Raw genomic sequence first — 16,109 nt, 5'->3', positions numbered from 1 at the left:
ACTCCCGTAAAGATTTACACCCTCGGAAACCCTGTACAGGGTCGCTATGGGTCAGAACCGACTCGATGGCACTTAACAACAACAACAACAACAACAGCCTATGTCTACATTTATCTTAAGAATTCTATGTGAAAAACTACCATATTGGCTGTATAGATCATTTATCCTTTCTATGGGGATAAGGTATTATCTTCTATGGACCACCTTCTCCACCACCCCCACCCCCCTTTTTTTTTTTTTCCAATTTGGGCATTCCCACTTAACATGTCCTACTTTTCCACATTTAAATTATCCGTTTTCTCCTCTGGCCATTTTTGGGCTCCCCTCCCCTCCTGTTTTGTCATGACTGTGGCGGTTGGGATCCTGAGGGGCATTGGTTAATTATCCTTCCCTGAATTGCCTGCCTAAAAGTGGTGGTGGTGGTGGTGTGTCGTGGAGTCAATTCTGACTCATAGTGACCCTATATATGGTTTCTAAAGCTGTAAACCATTACAAGAGCAAAAAGCCTCATCTTTTTCCCATGGAACTGCTGGTAGTTTCGAACTGCTGACCTTGAGGTTTGTAGGCAATTTGTAACCATTATGCTACTAGAGCTCCTTGCCCTAAGGTTGACCACATAGTTTCGGCTTTCTGTTTCTTTTTCTCTTTATCCTGTTTTACATATACCTTTTTCGTTTCCTTTAACAGTACTCCCATAGACCTGTTTTTCCAGTTTTCTATTTTTTATGTGTCCTTTTAGAGATATCAGGCCAAGTGTTAGTGACAAAACAGAGCTTTAACATTCCCTGGCCCAAAGGATCTTTTGGCTCTAACCTGGCGTATTTTCTCATTTGCCCTCTTTTTTTTTTTTTGTCTCCTGAACCAGTTAGGGGTATACTGACAAATCCCAATGTCTCCTCTTCTTAAGGGACTTTTCCAAAAGGAGAGTTCAGGGTTGTGAGTCTGGGGTGTAGGAGGAAGGGCATGATTGTAAGGCAGTGGGTAGAGAGAAAAGGGGGTCCCAAGGGAAAAATTTTTTTTCTTTCTTTGCCTTGTTATTCCTTGTTTTAAGTGCAAATAGGACAACAGGACCCCATCTCCAGCATAGGGCATAATCTATTTCCTCCTGAGGGGTAAGACTTTTGTTATTGACCTAATCGATTAAAAATTGACAGACCCAGTCCTCCTCTGAGTCAAATTTAGGCCAAAAGACAGTTTAAAAATTGGTTCCTGTATCCAAAAGAACAGCACTATTTTATCATTTGTTATTTATATTTCCCTTTAGTTCATACACTATTATTCTAATGTTGTTGTTGTTGTTAAGTTCCCTCGAGTCAGTTCCGACCCATAGCGACCCTGTATAGGGTTTCCAAGGAGCAGCTGGTGATCTTGAACTGCCAACCTTGCAGTTCAAACGGCGGCTTTGCAGTCTGGCGCATTAACCCACAGCGCCACATCAGGACTTCAGCTTCTTTTATCTGACAAAGCTTTCTGGTTAGATTGGCTTCACTATCAGCTCTGATCATGTCTTATTTTTCCTTGTGCATCTATAAGATTTTTCCATCATCTACCAAAGTAAAAGTAGTAATAAAATAAAATAATAATAAAGTATTGCTACTAGGGTTCCAGGAGCTCTGGTAGCATAGTGATTACAAATCAGGCTGCTAACTTCAGAGTCAGCAGTTCGAAACTACCAGCTGTTCCACGGGAGAAAGAGGAGTCTTTCTGCTCCCATAAAGATTTACAGCCTTGGAAACCCTGTACAGGGTCGCTATGAGTTGGAACTGATTCCACGGCACATAACAACAACTATGTTGTTCACAGACTTATTCCAAACAAAATATATTTACACATGTCTCTGTGATTAGTGGATGGCTTCAGACAACTTCTCTCAGTCATACACTTGTCTTCATCTCTTTAGGGTGCCTTCAATTAAAAAAGGCCCAATCAAATCAGTGACTTCCTAGGGTAACTGCTGGGCCGGTTAAATTCAAGGCAGAGAGATCAGTTTAGAAGGTCATGGCAACTGCTTTTTTGGATTCTAAGGGGAAAATATTAAAAGATTTTCTCAAAGGACAGAGGATCATCACTGGGGCTTATTATGAAGTTTTAAGAACATTGAAAAAACTGCATCGGTGAGAAAAAGGCCAGGAAAGTTGTACTAAGCAATTTTTTCCATCACAACAATGTACCTGCTCATTCTTTGAGGGTATCAAGGGCTGTTCTATGAGAATTTCATTAGAAAACCTTATCCTGTCCATCCTATATCCCTGATCTTACCCTTTTAGACTTCTTTTTGCTCCCCAAACTCAAAGACCATTTTAAAGGAACACAATTTGAGTCTCTCAAGGATGCCAAAACTACTGTTTTGACATGGTGTAAATCAAAGAGTGCAGAATTCTTCAGGGAGAAATGGAGAGACCATCCTTGAGAAGCATGTAAACCTAGATAGAGGGTATGTTCAGAAACAACAGCTTCACATTTTGATATTTTTGCTTAATAAAGGTGTCTATGATTTTGTAGCAATACTTTTTGATTTACCCTCATTTGTCCCCACAGTTTTTACTATCAGTAAAGATTCAAAATATATGAAGCAAAAACAGAATTATAAAATAGAACTATAAAAAAGAGATAAATAGAATGTTGTTGTTGGTTATGTGCCGTGGAGTTGGTTCCGACTCATAGCGACCCTGTACAGGGTTTCCAAGGGTATAAATCTTTACGGGAGCAAAAAGCCTCATCTTTCTCCCATGGAACAGCTGGTAGTTTCGAACTGCTGACTGTGAGGTTAGCAACCTGATTTGTAACCACTATGCTACCAGAATAGGAAGAGGTAAATCAATACTTGTAACTGAAAATTTTAACATGCCACTCAGAAACATTAAAAAAAAGATAAACAGAAATATTGTAAACATGATTAATACTATTAATATGCTTAAGTGACTAACTATATATAGAACTCTATACTCAACTAGGAGTCCTGGTGTGGCACTGTGGGTTACTGTGCCAGACTGCAAAGCGGTTTGAACTGCAAGATCGGTGGTTCAAGCTCACCAGCTGCTCCTTGAAAACCCTTATACAGGGTCACTATGGGTCGGAACTGACTTGGCGGCACTTAACAACAACATACTCACCTAAGGAGTTCTGGATAAGTACAGGATAAGTATTGGGCTGCTAACTGCAAGGTCAGCAGTTCAAACCCACTAGCCACTCCTTGGAAACCCTTATGGGATCACTGTGAGTCAGAACCAACTTGATGGCACATAACAACATAAAAGCAAATATACATTATATTCAAGCACCATAGAACATTAATAAAAATTGGCCATTTATTGGGCCACAAAGAAAGGTTCAACAAATACCACAGAATTATTATTGTTCATATGATAATGTTCTCCAACCATAATATTTTATTATATTACAAATGAACGCATATATGGTATAAAAAGTAGCCCTTGGATTAAAAAATCATGAGGGAAGGAAATTACTTTGAATTAAATGATTACATGTCAAGCTTCAGAAGACACAGATAAAACTGTATTTGGATGAAGATTTATAGCTATGAATTAATTTATCAGGAAACAAGAACAATTAAAAATAAACTGACCTAAAAATTCAACAAGACCTAAAAAAAGCAACAAGAGGGAAAGGAATAAAGAAATAATGGCAGAAATCAAGAAAGAAAAAGAGAAAGGGTTAGCAAAGCTAGAAAATATTAAAAACGCAAGTATAGATTGAAAAATATAGGCAGAAAATACACACACAAAAAAAGAAAAAATACAGAATAACTATAGACACAGAAAAGGAAAATACAGAGAAAATAACTATAGACCTAATTTCAAAATGATAAAAAATTTAGTAGACTTGAAATAAAACTAAATTATTTACGTTTACAAAGGTTATATACCAAAAACTTACTGTAGATATTACTTAATGGAGAAACCTTTAAGATAAGCAAATCAGAAATCAGACTACACTGTTTAATTTTATCCTGGCTGTCCCCTAAAAACTTCACTGAGGAAAAAAGTGAAAATTACAAGGAAGTCTGGAAAAGTACATGGAGACTCAAGATGTAGCACCTCAGATCTAGTGTTATAAAAGGAAACCACTAAGCTACTATGGACTGTAAGAGTCTAAACACTTAACCATTGTACTTTGCTTTTTATCCTTCCTGTTTGCCTCTTTGGGTACTTTGATGCTTGACGTACGTAAACATTTTCCTAAATCTGATTGTTGGATTTAACAACTCTTGAACTACGATAAGCAATATTTTTGGAAGTATCACCTACACTGCCTGACAAAAGCTTGCAGAAAGGGCCATTGTAATCCTTCTGGAGTATCAAAGTAGGGCATTAATGCAATAATTGACACCACTGGTCTCTACAAATCAAAGTATCATCTCATTTCAATCATGGCAGAATCAAATGGCTCTTGACTTCTTTGTTACTCTGTAAAGCCAAGTAACCCAACCAGGTAATCTGAAAGGTCTTGAATCTCATCTCTTTTCCTTAGGGAGATATCCCTAAAATGAAATAGTCCTGGCTTTCTACTCCTAACAACTTTTGATTGATACAAGAGAGTGAGGTGGAATATAATTTAGAAGTTACATAAATGATACTGACACAATTATGTTCTCTAATTTACTATGCTACCTAGGACTTGTTTGTCATGTTGTAGAAAACAACCTGTTAATATCTTGAAAGACCAAAGGTTCACCAAGATGTAGAGAAAAAAAAACAAGATTATAACTCTGAATGTGCATATTTAAAGATTAATGAATATACAAGTGTCAAAGTGTTAATGATCCACGAAGAAAAACGAATGCAACTTCTAAAAGCAACAGAATATGTCATGTACATTCTAGAAGTTAACATCTCAACGAATAATGGGATTGTCAATGTTTTAATGCCATGGACAAATATCTGAACTCCTTCATAGATAACATTTTTCTGGAAAAATACTGTGTCCTCTTTCAAATAAATGTATGTCCCTTTTCTCAAGTAGCTACCCACAGAATGTAAGAGTCTCACTTTCCCTGCATGAATGAGACAGCTAGCTTCTCCTCCCTTGAAGACAAAGTAGTTTCTGAAAGGTGTTTTAGACTGTTCTTATGTATAAAGAATTTTGATGTGAAGCAGTTGAGTGGTTAGCACTCCCTTCCGGCAATGCAGTCTTATAATGATAGTCTTATTTAAAACTTCAGAGTCTGTAGTGTAGCACTGAAAACAATAATCATATAATTAGTTTTAAAAGTACTTGAGATCTTAATTTTTCCAAAGGCCTTCCTTCAAAAAAAAAAAGTCAATTTGATTCTGACTCATGGTCAACACATGTGTCAGAGTTGAAATATACTCTATAAGGTTTTCAATGGCTGATTTCTTCCAATGTGCCTAAGTGGGACTCAAACCCCACACCTTTCAGTTAGCAGCCAAGAGTGTTAACCATTTGTACCACCCAGGGATTCCAGAGGCGTTCCTTAATACTCTGATCTTCAATCATCTTTTAAAGTCTGGTATCCTTATTTTTGGAGTCCTGGTATGGCGCTGTGGGTTAATAAGCCAGACTGCAAAGCTGTTTGAACTGCAAGGTTGGCAGTTCAAGCTCACCAGCTGCTCCTTGGAAACCCTATACAGGGTCGCTATGGGTCGGAATCAACTTGACGACACTTCACAACAACAATCCTTATCTTTGATCATCTCTTTCAGTTAACTGTCAGATTTTCAGTTGTCAATCAATGGCTTTGGGTATGATCTGAGTTCTCCATCACTTTTATTAAATCATATTTTTTGTGTGTGAGAATTGCAATCTTACTTTGCAGTGGATGTTAACGACTAACTTTTGTCAGTTTAGTAATGAATAGTTTTATGTTCTGACAACTGTTGTTTCCTTACCTCCTGACTGTGGAGGTTTAGATCCTAAAAAGTATGAAGGAGCTATGGAATCATGCAAAGAGCTACCTAGGGGGAACAAGGTGAGGAAAGATGTTTCCAAGGAAGTGACAGCTAAATGAAACATTTAATAAAGTTAGCCAGTCCAGTGGGCTAAGGGGTAGATTGTTCCAGGCAGGCACTGTATCTAAAGGCTCCAACATGTCTCTTGCTACCTACTTTTTATCCCTCTTATCCATTCTCTTTATAGCCCCAGGGCTATGTCTAAGACACATATCAAGGAACGTGATTCCTGCTCAAAGAGAAGGCATGTTACTTCCCATTGTATTTAGGATCAAAAACCAAAATCTTAACAATCTCCTAGACCCTTGATCACCAGGCCACTGCTCAACTCCAACACCATTCCATGCCATTCTGCCTCCCTTCCCCCTGCCTCTTTTATAGTTTGTCACACAAATCTTTTGGTTTTCCCAACAGCTTTTACTAGTTTCAAGGTTTTTCCCCAAGTTGCTTAATTTACCTGGAATAATACTGTCACATTCACCTCCTTTAATTAATCCCTATTCATCTTCCTGATCTCAGCTGATTAAAGCAATAGACTTCTTGCCCTGTACTTATTCATAACATTTCTTGTAGCTGTAATTAAGCTACTTATGCAATTACTTAAAGTGTGTCTCTTCAAGTAGACTGTAGGGACCTTATGTATTTTGATATATCCCCAGGGTCTAGCCTTTTGTCTAACCCACATTTGCTGAACGAGGAGCAATGATGGCTTATCTGAGAAACAAAAATGAGTTTTGTGTGACTGGCGCTTAAAAGGATTTGGAAAAAAAATCCCCCAAACCTTATTATCAATGAGTAGCCTTTGGTAGGACTAAAAACTGAAGTAAGGTAAGGATCTAGATGCAGAGTAAACAACCTTTGGGTCTGACTCTGTCTCCTTCAGGCAGCCTATGACATATGTATTGCAGTTTGAAACAAAGCCCCAGTCCTCACCTTTCATGATTTTGTAAGCTGGTACCACCCAAAGTTCTGAATACTTTTGAGTCCCTCACATTCCTAGCCCTAGGCATTGGCCAGAACTCCCCATTGCTGTCAAGTGGATTCCAACTTGTAGTGGCCCTATAGTACAGAGTAGAACTGCCTCATAGAGTTTCTAAGGCAATGTGATGCTTATAGAAGCAGAAGGCCACATCTTTCTCCACTGTAGCAGCTGGTGGGTTGGAACTGCCCATCTTTTGTTTAGAAGCTGAGCACTTAACCACTGTACAACCAGGGCTCCTTAATCACCAGAACAGGGGGATAGAAACTCAAGGCCCAGGTCCAGCATTGCCACGAAATCACTGCCCTGTTCTCAATCCTCTGAGGTGACCAATCTTTGACATTTCTAAGGAAAACGCTGGGGCAGCATGCAGTGTTCAGAACTGCCACCAGATGGCGATGTTCCTCTAGTGTACTTAAGAGGGAAAGCAAACGGCCTAGTTGGGTCTTCCTGACCAAGAAAGAAAGATAAGGAAGTTTGGGCTGCAGAGCACATATGGCATTTCCAAGTAAAAATGTTTCCTTCCCAGGCCTAACCAGACAGATAGGACAAGCAAGCAGTATACATGCTCCAACAGCTTTAATAACTTCCTTTCCGGAGATATCAGGACTTCATAGCTGGAGGACTGGAAGGGACACCAAGAAGCTGTGGCCTCAGTATGGGTCATTAAAAGGGTACAGAGCATGCCCTGCATCTCTTGGGACCCGTTTTCCATCAACCTGGAAAGATAGATGGACAGATGAGTCTGTTAGCAAGAGCTGACATTCCAAAGATGCAGAGTACCCTCCTCAAAGCATCTTAAACAACCTCACCTATTAACATCACTATGTCAGATGATGACTACAGCAGTGATCCAGGCCTGGTCTCGGAGAATGCCATAGTATCAGGAGCATTCCAGCACTAAACTTATATAGTACAGAACTAAGAACCTCAGCTGGGATCAAGTGCTAGGGAACTATTTATTTTCCTGTGTACAACATGCTTGTTGTTCTTGCTGTTAAGTGCCGTTGAGTTGGTTCCGACCCATAGCGACCCTGTACAGGGGTCCAAGGAGTGACTTGTGCACTTGAACCACCGACCTTGCAGTTCACACGGCTTTGCAGTCTGGCGCATTAACCCACAGCACCACACCAGGACTTCACAACATGCTTAACCCCACCCAAATCCCCCTAACAAAGCCTTATTGGTTCCCCTTTTAGTCATTAATTTACTTAGTCAACAAAGTGTCAGGAACTGAGATCATTTTACAGACAAGAAGCTGAAGCCTAGAGATGTTAAATAACTTGTTCTACGTTATACTTGTAAAAAGAAAACCAAAACCCTCACAATTGGACCAATAAACATCATCATGATAAACAGAAAATATTAAAGCTATCAAGGATTTCATTTTATTTGGATCCACAATCAACACCTATGGAAACAGTAGTCAAGAAATCAATGTACTATAGATACTGGACAAATCTGTTGCAAAAGGCCTCTCAAAAGTAGGGAGCCTAGATCCAGAGGGCATGGAGGAAGGTAGAATCTCCACTGTGTAGTGCCCAATCTGTCTGGGTGGGGCTAATGAAAAGAAATTAGACTAGGTCTCTTGTGGTACAATAGTGAATAATTGTTATCAGGACTGACTGCAAGGGTTGGAAATGTAAAGGTAAACATTTTGCAGCAAAAGGAGGGGAGTGATTGACTTTGCAGTCCAGGAATGGAGGTCAAGGGAGAAGAGCTGAGTACAAGACCCTACCCAGAGAAACAGTGACACCAGAGATGGAGGTAGAGACGATGATGTGGAAAGATGGAGAGGCTGGGGACTCTAGACCAGAAAGGGAGTGGGGCTGTGTGCTGATGACCAGGTGACAGGCTTGCGGGGTGTATCATTTGGTTGGTTGATGATGCATGGAGGGGGCTGTAACCACAGCAGTGAAACAATATATGATAGGATAAATGTAAAGCTAATGTTCTCCCATGTAAACTATCACATAATTCACAATAAAACATTTTAAAAAAACCAAAAATCTCTCAAAAGTATTTAAAAAAAAACACAAAACACTAAGATGTTACTTTGAGAAATGTCCAATGTCATAGAGTAATATCATGGAGTCTGCTAAAAGTAAAAGCAACAGAGGTTTATTGAGGGACAGAGGTGGTCCAGATCATGAAGATATCCAATTCAGAGTGAAAATGACTGCTCGCTGGACAATGAGCAGGAGCTAAAAAGTTACAAAATCATAACTGGCTAAAAGACAATCAAGGGAGACAAAGGCAGGCTAACTAGAAATGGGGATTAGGCAGAGAAAGGTGAAAAATACATAAGTAGGGGTACATGGGACTCCTAGTGTGGCACTGTAGGGTCAACACTAGACTGCAAACCACATGGTCAGCAGTTCACACCCATCAGTTGCTCCTTAGAAACCCTATACAAAGTTGTTGTTGAATCAGAACCAACTCGACAGCACTTAACGACAAATAACAACAGAGGTACATAGTTGATTAAAGGTACATGTTCTTCAGTGTATTACAGGGTGGTCACTGGACAGTGACAGGATAGTTTATTTCTGGTAACCTGTAGTAAAACTGCTTTGGACATAAGCTGTCATTTCTTGCATCTGTTTGACCATATTGGAAAGACCTTCTGGATATTGTGGAGATAGTGGTGGGGGCATTTTTATCTGGACACAGTGGTCTCTTTTTCCTTTATTGAGCTCTAAGAAACATTATGGCTTAGGGATAAGGAGCATCACCTGGGAGTCCCAGGTCTGTCTCATTACCATGTAACCTGCTGTTGATGTTGGGTGTTTGAGTTGGTTCTGATTCATAGCAACCGTATGTAGAACAGGAAGGACAAACACTACGTGGTCCTGTGCCAGTTGATATATTTGAGCTCATTGTTGCAGCCCCTGTGTCAATCCATCTCCTTGAAAGTCTTCCTCAATGAGGAAGAACATACTGTGATAACTTGCACCTGCCAGACCTCAGAGAAAAGGAATGTCTTCCTTAGGGTATATGATTAGTTAGCATCAAGGTTACATTAATATCAAAGTTAGAGAAACTGCTGTTATGAAAGGTAGTTTAAAATTTTAATTTTAATTTTAAGTTACCTTTAAAATTCAACATGGATTAGTATCAGGGGACACCCTGATCAATTGGCATCAACATAGTCCACAAAGAGAATAGTCTACGTCCTACTTTGGTAAGTAGCAATTGGGATCTTAAAAGCTATCTAAGGTGCAACTATTGGTCTCTCACTGTCCAAAGGAAAGAAGAGTGATGAAAACAGAAGTCACTTGAAAACAATTAGTCCAATGAACTAATGAACCATGTGAACTTCTACGACCCTAAGACTTGAAGAACTAGATGGTATCTGGCTACCACTACCAACATCTCTAAAAGGGATCCCATTAGAAGGTCCTAGATAGAGACTGGGAAACCATGTGGAACAACAGTCAAAGTCATAAAAAAATATATACCAGGTTTACTGGTCAGATAGAGACTGGTGGAGCCCCAGGTTTTTGGTCACCCTTCAGGACTGAAACTGAACTCACCCTTGTGGCTCAATTTCCAGCCAAGCAGTAGACAGGTATCTAGAGGGGCCAGCAACACTAGTGAGGTAGGCACACCATGGAACAATCAACCATTCAAGATCAAAAGGGCAGTATTTACCTGATAAAATTCAGAGGAGTTGGAAAAGAAGGCTGGATGGAAACAAGAATCACAGGGAGGTAAAGTAGAGGGTCAGCAATAAAGAGGAAGACCTTCAATGAGATGGGCTGACACAGTGGCCATAACAATGGGCTTAAATATATCAACTGGCACAGGACTGGACAGTGTCTGTCTTGTTCTACATATGGCTGCTATGAATCAGAACCAACTCGATAGCACTTAACATCAACAACAGGTTACATGACAACAAGAGACAGAATTGGGACTCAAAGGTGATGCTCCCTATCCGGAAGTCATACTATTTTCTTGAGCTCAGTAAAGGAAAAAGAGACCACTGTGTCCAGATAACAATGCCTCTGCTACTACCACTAACATCCTGCTCCCCGACTCTGAGCAACAATTTGAGGCCAGATCTGGGGCAGGCTCTTACCCACATTCCCTGACCCTGGAAGTTGATTAATCCTCACCGTAAGCATGGGCACGATGTATCGCCAATTTTTGTTCAAAGCATTTAACTGCTTCATCTCTTCAGGGCTGAAGGTGAATTCAAACACCTAGGGGTAAAAGGAGGAGATGGAAGGGTCACAAAAGCCAGTCTTGTAAGTAGAAGCTGGGATTCCAAAGAATTACTTTCACAGGCAGACAGAGTTGGGGCCAGGCTATGTCCCAAAGGGCTAAAGAGGGTAGGGCCATCACCCAAGTACCTGAATGTTCTGAAGAATTCTGGAAGGAGTGACACTCTTGGGGATGCAGATCACTTTCCGCTGGACCTGCCACCTACCGAAAAGGATTAAGATACATAAGGAAGAGTGGTTAGTGCTCCAAAGCACTGTTTTATTCTCCATGCAGCCGTCCCCAAGTTCCTGCAACCCTACCAGAGCAGAGAACATGCCTCAAAGTGGCTTCCACCCAGACCACACTGCATGATAAGGAGCCCCTCAACTCTTGCCTCCCAAGACCAGGGTCCCTTGCCCCCACAGACCCCTCATCCTCCAAGACTGCACGCACCTGAGCAAGATCTGAGCTGGAGACCGGGCATACTTTTTAGCCAGTGCCAGGACCACGGGGTCCTCAAGCAAGACAGGCTCATTAGGATCCCGCCAAGCACGATCAGAGGAGCCCAGAGGGCTATAAGCAGTCACCTCCAGACCACAGGCATGGCAGTGAGCAATCAGCTCATTCTGAGCCAGGTATGGGTGGCATTCCACCTGAGTCAGAAAGCAATTCATCACCAAAAGTGGCCACACCTAGCGTGTCCATCCCACCCAGACATGCATGTCCTGATCAACCCTGCATTGCTGAAACTCTTCCTCCTCCACTTCAGCCCGCTTTTCCCACTGTTTTCCATCAGTAATTTCATTCTCTCCCAGGACTACAAAACCCACTTCAATGCTGAGTACTTGGCTCACCAACACTCTGACAACTTGCTAGCCATTCCATTAAGCAGGCCCAGCACCTGCTCACTCATGCTCTTGTGCATATCACCCAAACACTTAGGGTGCTTGTCATACTCACCTGCAGAACAGCAGGGCGTACAGAGGCCACACTGAGCACATCATCGATCTGCCGGCTGCTGAAGTTGGACAGGCCCAGCGCCCGCACCAGCCCTTTGGCCACCATTGACTCTAGAGCCTTCCAGGTCTCCTTGTAGTGGATGGAGTCATAGCGTATAGTCCCATCTGCATTCTTAGGGAAGGGGTTGTCTCCTTGCCTGAGTGTGAGACAGCCCTGAGTGTGGGCACAGACACCAGACTCCTGCCCTCTCTGTCATTCCAGCTACTCTGTGTTCCACATCCCAATTCCGAAGAGGCCAAAGTGCCAAGAATGTGAAACAGTCATGCATTTTTCTCCCTTCTAGCTCATGACTCTGGTGTTAATTCTACATGGAATGCCCATGCTCCTTTCTTTTCCTAGACCCAGATTATATCTCCTCTCTTCTGAGTCTTCCTTAACTTCTTCCTCCTCAGTGGTTACACATTCTTTCAGTCTTCTAGCACAAGACACAGTACTGATGGTAGGTTCTTCTCACATCCTCTGTTGGGGCTTACTGGTTACTGTAACCCAGAACCTATCTCAACAAAAGGCTCAGTATATGTTTCCTGAATGAATAAAGGGAGCAGGAGGCCATACCCATGCATACCCCAGGATACACACCACAAAAAGCTGCACTTCTTTGCTGTAGCTAAACTCCTGGCTACTGTAGCAGAAAAGAAAAGGTTCAGATTCCATGGCAAGCTCCTCAGACTGCCACATAGATGTGTGCTCCTATCTTGTTCTGCCATTGAGACTTAGGATAAAGTATTAACACTATCCCATCTCCCCAGGTAAGACCCTGGCAATGACTCACTCAAAGGCATAAGGCCAGTGTATCAGGTACAGGTCCAAATACTCCAGCTGGAGGTCAGCCAGAGTCTTCCGAAGGGCAGGCTCCACATCCTCAGGGTGGTGTTTGGTATTCCACAACTTGGATGTCACAAACAACTCCTCTCGTGGTATTGCCTGGTACAGGGGGGCAAGGTCCATAGTGAGAAAGACCATGGGCACCCAGCCTCACTTCTGGGAGAGAAACTAGAAGGGAGTACTAGATTCCCTCCCCCCAGGGCTCTAGCCCTAGCCTCTGAATTTTCCCATCCCACCTTTGCCTGTAGCCCAAGTCCTTACCTTGCCAGGTCCCACATTTTCCTTCAGGGCCTCTCCGATCTCAATCTCATTGCCATAAATTGCAGCACAGTCAATATGGCGGTAGCCAACACTCAGGGCATACTTAATAGCTGCTTTCACCTGTCAGGTGGGAGAAGCAAAGGTTTCAGCTCTGTTGATCTGAGTCAAAAACTCTCCTCCTCTCCAACACTCCAAGGGACACTACACTGACAGGGAGGCATGAATATACCAGGGTTATCCACACTCTGGTAGCATAGTGGTTACGAATCGGGCTGCGAACCTTAAGGTCAGTGGTTCGAAACTATCAGCCGTTCCGCGGGAGAAAGATGAGGCTTTCTACTCCCGTACAGATTTACACCCTCAGAAACCCTGTACAGGGTCGCTATGGGTCGGAACCGACTCGACGGCACTTAACAACAACAACAGCATCCATAAAATGGAGGTAAGAAGACAGAAGATGGTTTTAATGTAGAGGATTAGAAGCCTCTTCAGAGGACTGAAACCCTGTGCCTTACCCACATCTCATCAATCTCCAAGGTCCATTCTTACTTATCTCAGCAGAGCCTAGCAAAAAACTAACAACGTGTTCCCAGAATGTAACATAAAGAAGGATTTAGTAAACATCTTTTTAATTGAAAGATGGATGGATAAATAGAAGTGTAGGTCATGGAGACAGGTCCCTAGTCCTGAGGAGCTGCTTAGGGAAATATGACACGTTCCTAGGCTAGCTCACTTGAGTCAGCTCTGGAGGTTCAGGACCTGCAGAAGAAGTGGAAGGGAGAAAATTAAATAAGGTGGAGAAGTTGGGCCCAGAGCTCCTAGATGGGAGAGAAGAAAGCAGGCATCAAGTAGGAGGATGGGTGAGTCAATTTACTAAAAATGAGACTAAAAACATGGGTTCAGAACCAGGTTCTTACCACAAAGGCCCCAAAGCTCTTTCTGTGAGTGCCTGGCTTGGCATTCAAAAGTTCCATCTAGGGGCCGCTCTTACTATCTAGTTGAGCTCCCCACACTTTTGATCCTACTCTTATTGCTCTAGGACCCAGACATTGGGTTAGGTTCTATGTCCAGGACCTAAATCATGGGCCCACACCCTGTTCTGACCTAACTCCCAGACTTGTCCCCAGGCTGTGTGGAGTGCCTGCCCAGAATAACAGGACCTTGACTCCAGGGTCCTAGGAAGCTGTAGAAGGAAAGCAAAGAGAACAAAGCAGAGGGCATCCAACCACACCATAAACACCAGCCTAAATCCTAGACAGAAGACGCTCTTCTCCCTTCTAAAGTCACTCCTAAACTTAATCCCCAAACCGCTTCAGTCTGACTCACATTTCCAAGAAACGTGGAAAAAGCCCTGAGGAGAGATGCCACACCCCAGGTAGGAGCTGTATCCCATAGTTACATCAAGTGTAGAAAAGCAGTGTCCAGCCCCAAGCTCTCCTGGCTGTATAGGTCTAAAGCAGGACTTGATAAAGTATGCATTGTTGTTGTTGTTAGGTGCCTTTGTGGAGTTCCTTTGAACCTCAAGGTTGAGTAGCTGCCTTTAAAAAAAGAATTTTTTTTAAACTTCAAGATTAAGAATGGGCTTTACATTTTAAAAGACTTATTAAATGGTTATATGCTGTTTTTAAGTGCTGCTGTTGAATCAGTTCCAACTTATAGAGACCTTGTATAGGGCTTTTCCAAGGAGCGTCTAATAAGTTTTAACCACCGACCTTGAGATTCAAACTAACCTTGTGGTCCAGAGTTTACCCCACAGTGCCACACCAGGACTCCTGGTTATGTAAATGCCTACATAATAGCCTCCATTTTGCCTCTTGTCCAGCAAAGTTTAAAATATTAACTATCTGGTCTTTGTTAATTAAAAAAAAAAAAAAAATTGCTGACCCTTGGTCTACACAGTTGATCTAGTTACTCTTCAAACCCTGACACCTGCTGTGTGCCTAGCTGTGGTGCAACTCAAGCCTCAGAGTATGGGAGAGAAAACCTGAGGACAGCACAAGGTGATAGGGCAGAGGAGCTTTAGGGAGTGCTATGAAGGAGACGTGAAAGAGGGAAATCAATTCCCCCAACCCCAACAACAATAAAGGCAGCCATCACTGCTGTGGACACTCACATATAAATGTGGATGCACTTGTGGGCCCCACATCTGCCAGGGCACACAGCACAGATCCAATTAGAAAAATTTTTTTCTTTCCTTTCCTTCCAGGGCCCTTGGTCCAGCTGGGTCCTACAGCCCCTCCTATAAGTGAGCTGGGGCAATGAAGACAGCTCCGGGAACCAGTGGCTCATGGCTGGTCCCTTCTCTTATTTCTTCCCACTGCCCTCCATACTCATCCTTACATGAAGTGGTATATGAGGTGGGGGGAAATACAGGGTTCTTTTTTTCCCAAATCCTGCCTTTTCCCAGACAGAGGCTCAAGAAGCTTCTCTCTTGTTCCCCATACCTCACCTGGCCAGGCTCACTCTTCCAGGTACCCAGTCCGATCAGAGGCATCTTCTGTCCAGTATTCAGGAGGACACAGGTAGCTGCCATTGCCTTCTGAAACAAAGATGGGAAGAGAATGGTGTTGGAATCAATGCCCGCAGCTTGGGGCTTAGCCACTCACTTGTCTTTAAAACATGGGTCCAGAGACTTTCTGCCGTTTTGCTTGTCGGGCGTGGGGAATGGGGAATTAACAGATGTTACAGACTTTGCAATCGTTCATCAACCATCGTATGTTTTATTGCCTGTTAACATTTTCAGAAGCTAGGCAAATCATTGCGGTGCCTGGCCCTTAAACGTGCCACATGTCTTTGCTCTTAGGTCAAGAATCACTGCACTAATAGGAATTGTTACCTTTTTTTGCCCTGCCCACCTAGATATGTGTTATTTTTTCAGTTAACCA

General features: G+C 42.4%; 1 protein-coding gene across 1 annotated transcript; it reads right to left on the bottom strand.

Annotated features, from left to right (window-relative positions):
• Positions 1-7,474: 7,474 nt before the first annotated feature.
• AKR1A1 (aldo-keto reductase family 1, member A1 (aldehyde reductase)) lies at positions 7,475-15,761 on the bottom strand. The gene is made up of 8 exons (XM_006839704.1): positions 15,674-15,761; positions 13,225-13,344; positions 12,911-13,062; positions 12,079-12,274; positions 11,572-11,771; positions 11,268-11,340; positions 11,031-11,117; positions 7,475-7,628 (listed from the first exon to the last, which is right to left on the bottom strand). The coding sequence occupies exons 1-8, from the start codon at positions 15,755-15,757 to the stop codon at positions 7,563-7,565; spliced, it is 978 nt and encodes a 325-aa protein (XP_006839767.1). The 5' UTR covers positions 15,758-15,761; the 3' UTR covers positions 7,475-7,562.
• Positions 15,762-16,109: the final 348 nt, after the last annotated feature.

The sequence above is a fragment of the Chrysochloris asiatica genome, unplaced genomic scaffold (genome assembly GCF_000296735.1).
Source record: "Chrysochloris asiatica unplaced genomic scaffold, ChrAsi1.0 scaffold00026, whole genome shotgun sequence".
NCBI lineage: Eukaryota > Metazoa > Chordata > Mammalia > Afrosoricida > Chrysochloridae > Chrysochloris > Chrysochloris asiatica.
Note: the sequence above shows the minus strand (reverse complement) of the source record. Positions and strands in the feature narration are given on the sequence as shown.

Excerpts from the sequence above, each read along its gene's own strand:
- AKR1A1 (XM_006839704.1), bottom strand. The coding sequence starts at position 15,757 with ATGGCAGCTACCTGTGTCCTCCTGAATACTGGACAGAAGATGCCTCTG. Across the intron at positions 13,345-15,673 it reads GGAAGAGTGAGCCTGGCCAG|GTGAAAGCAGCTATTAAGTA; the intron begins GTGAGGTATGGG and ends CCCACCTGACAG. Across the intron at positions 11,772-12,078 it reads TACGCCCTGCTGTTCTGCAG|GTGGAATGCCACCCATACCT; the intron begins GTGAGTATGACA and ends TTTCTGACTCAG.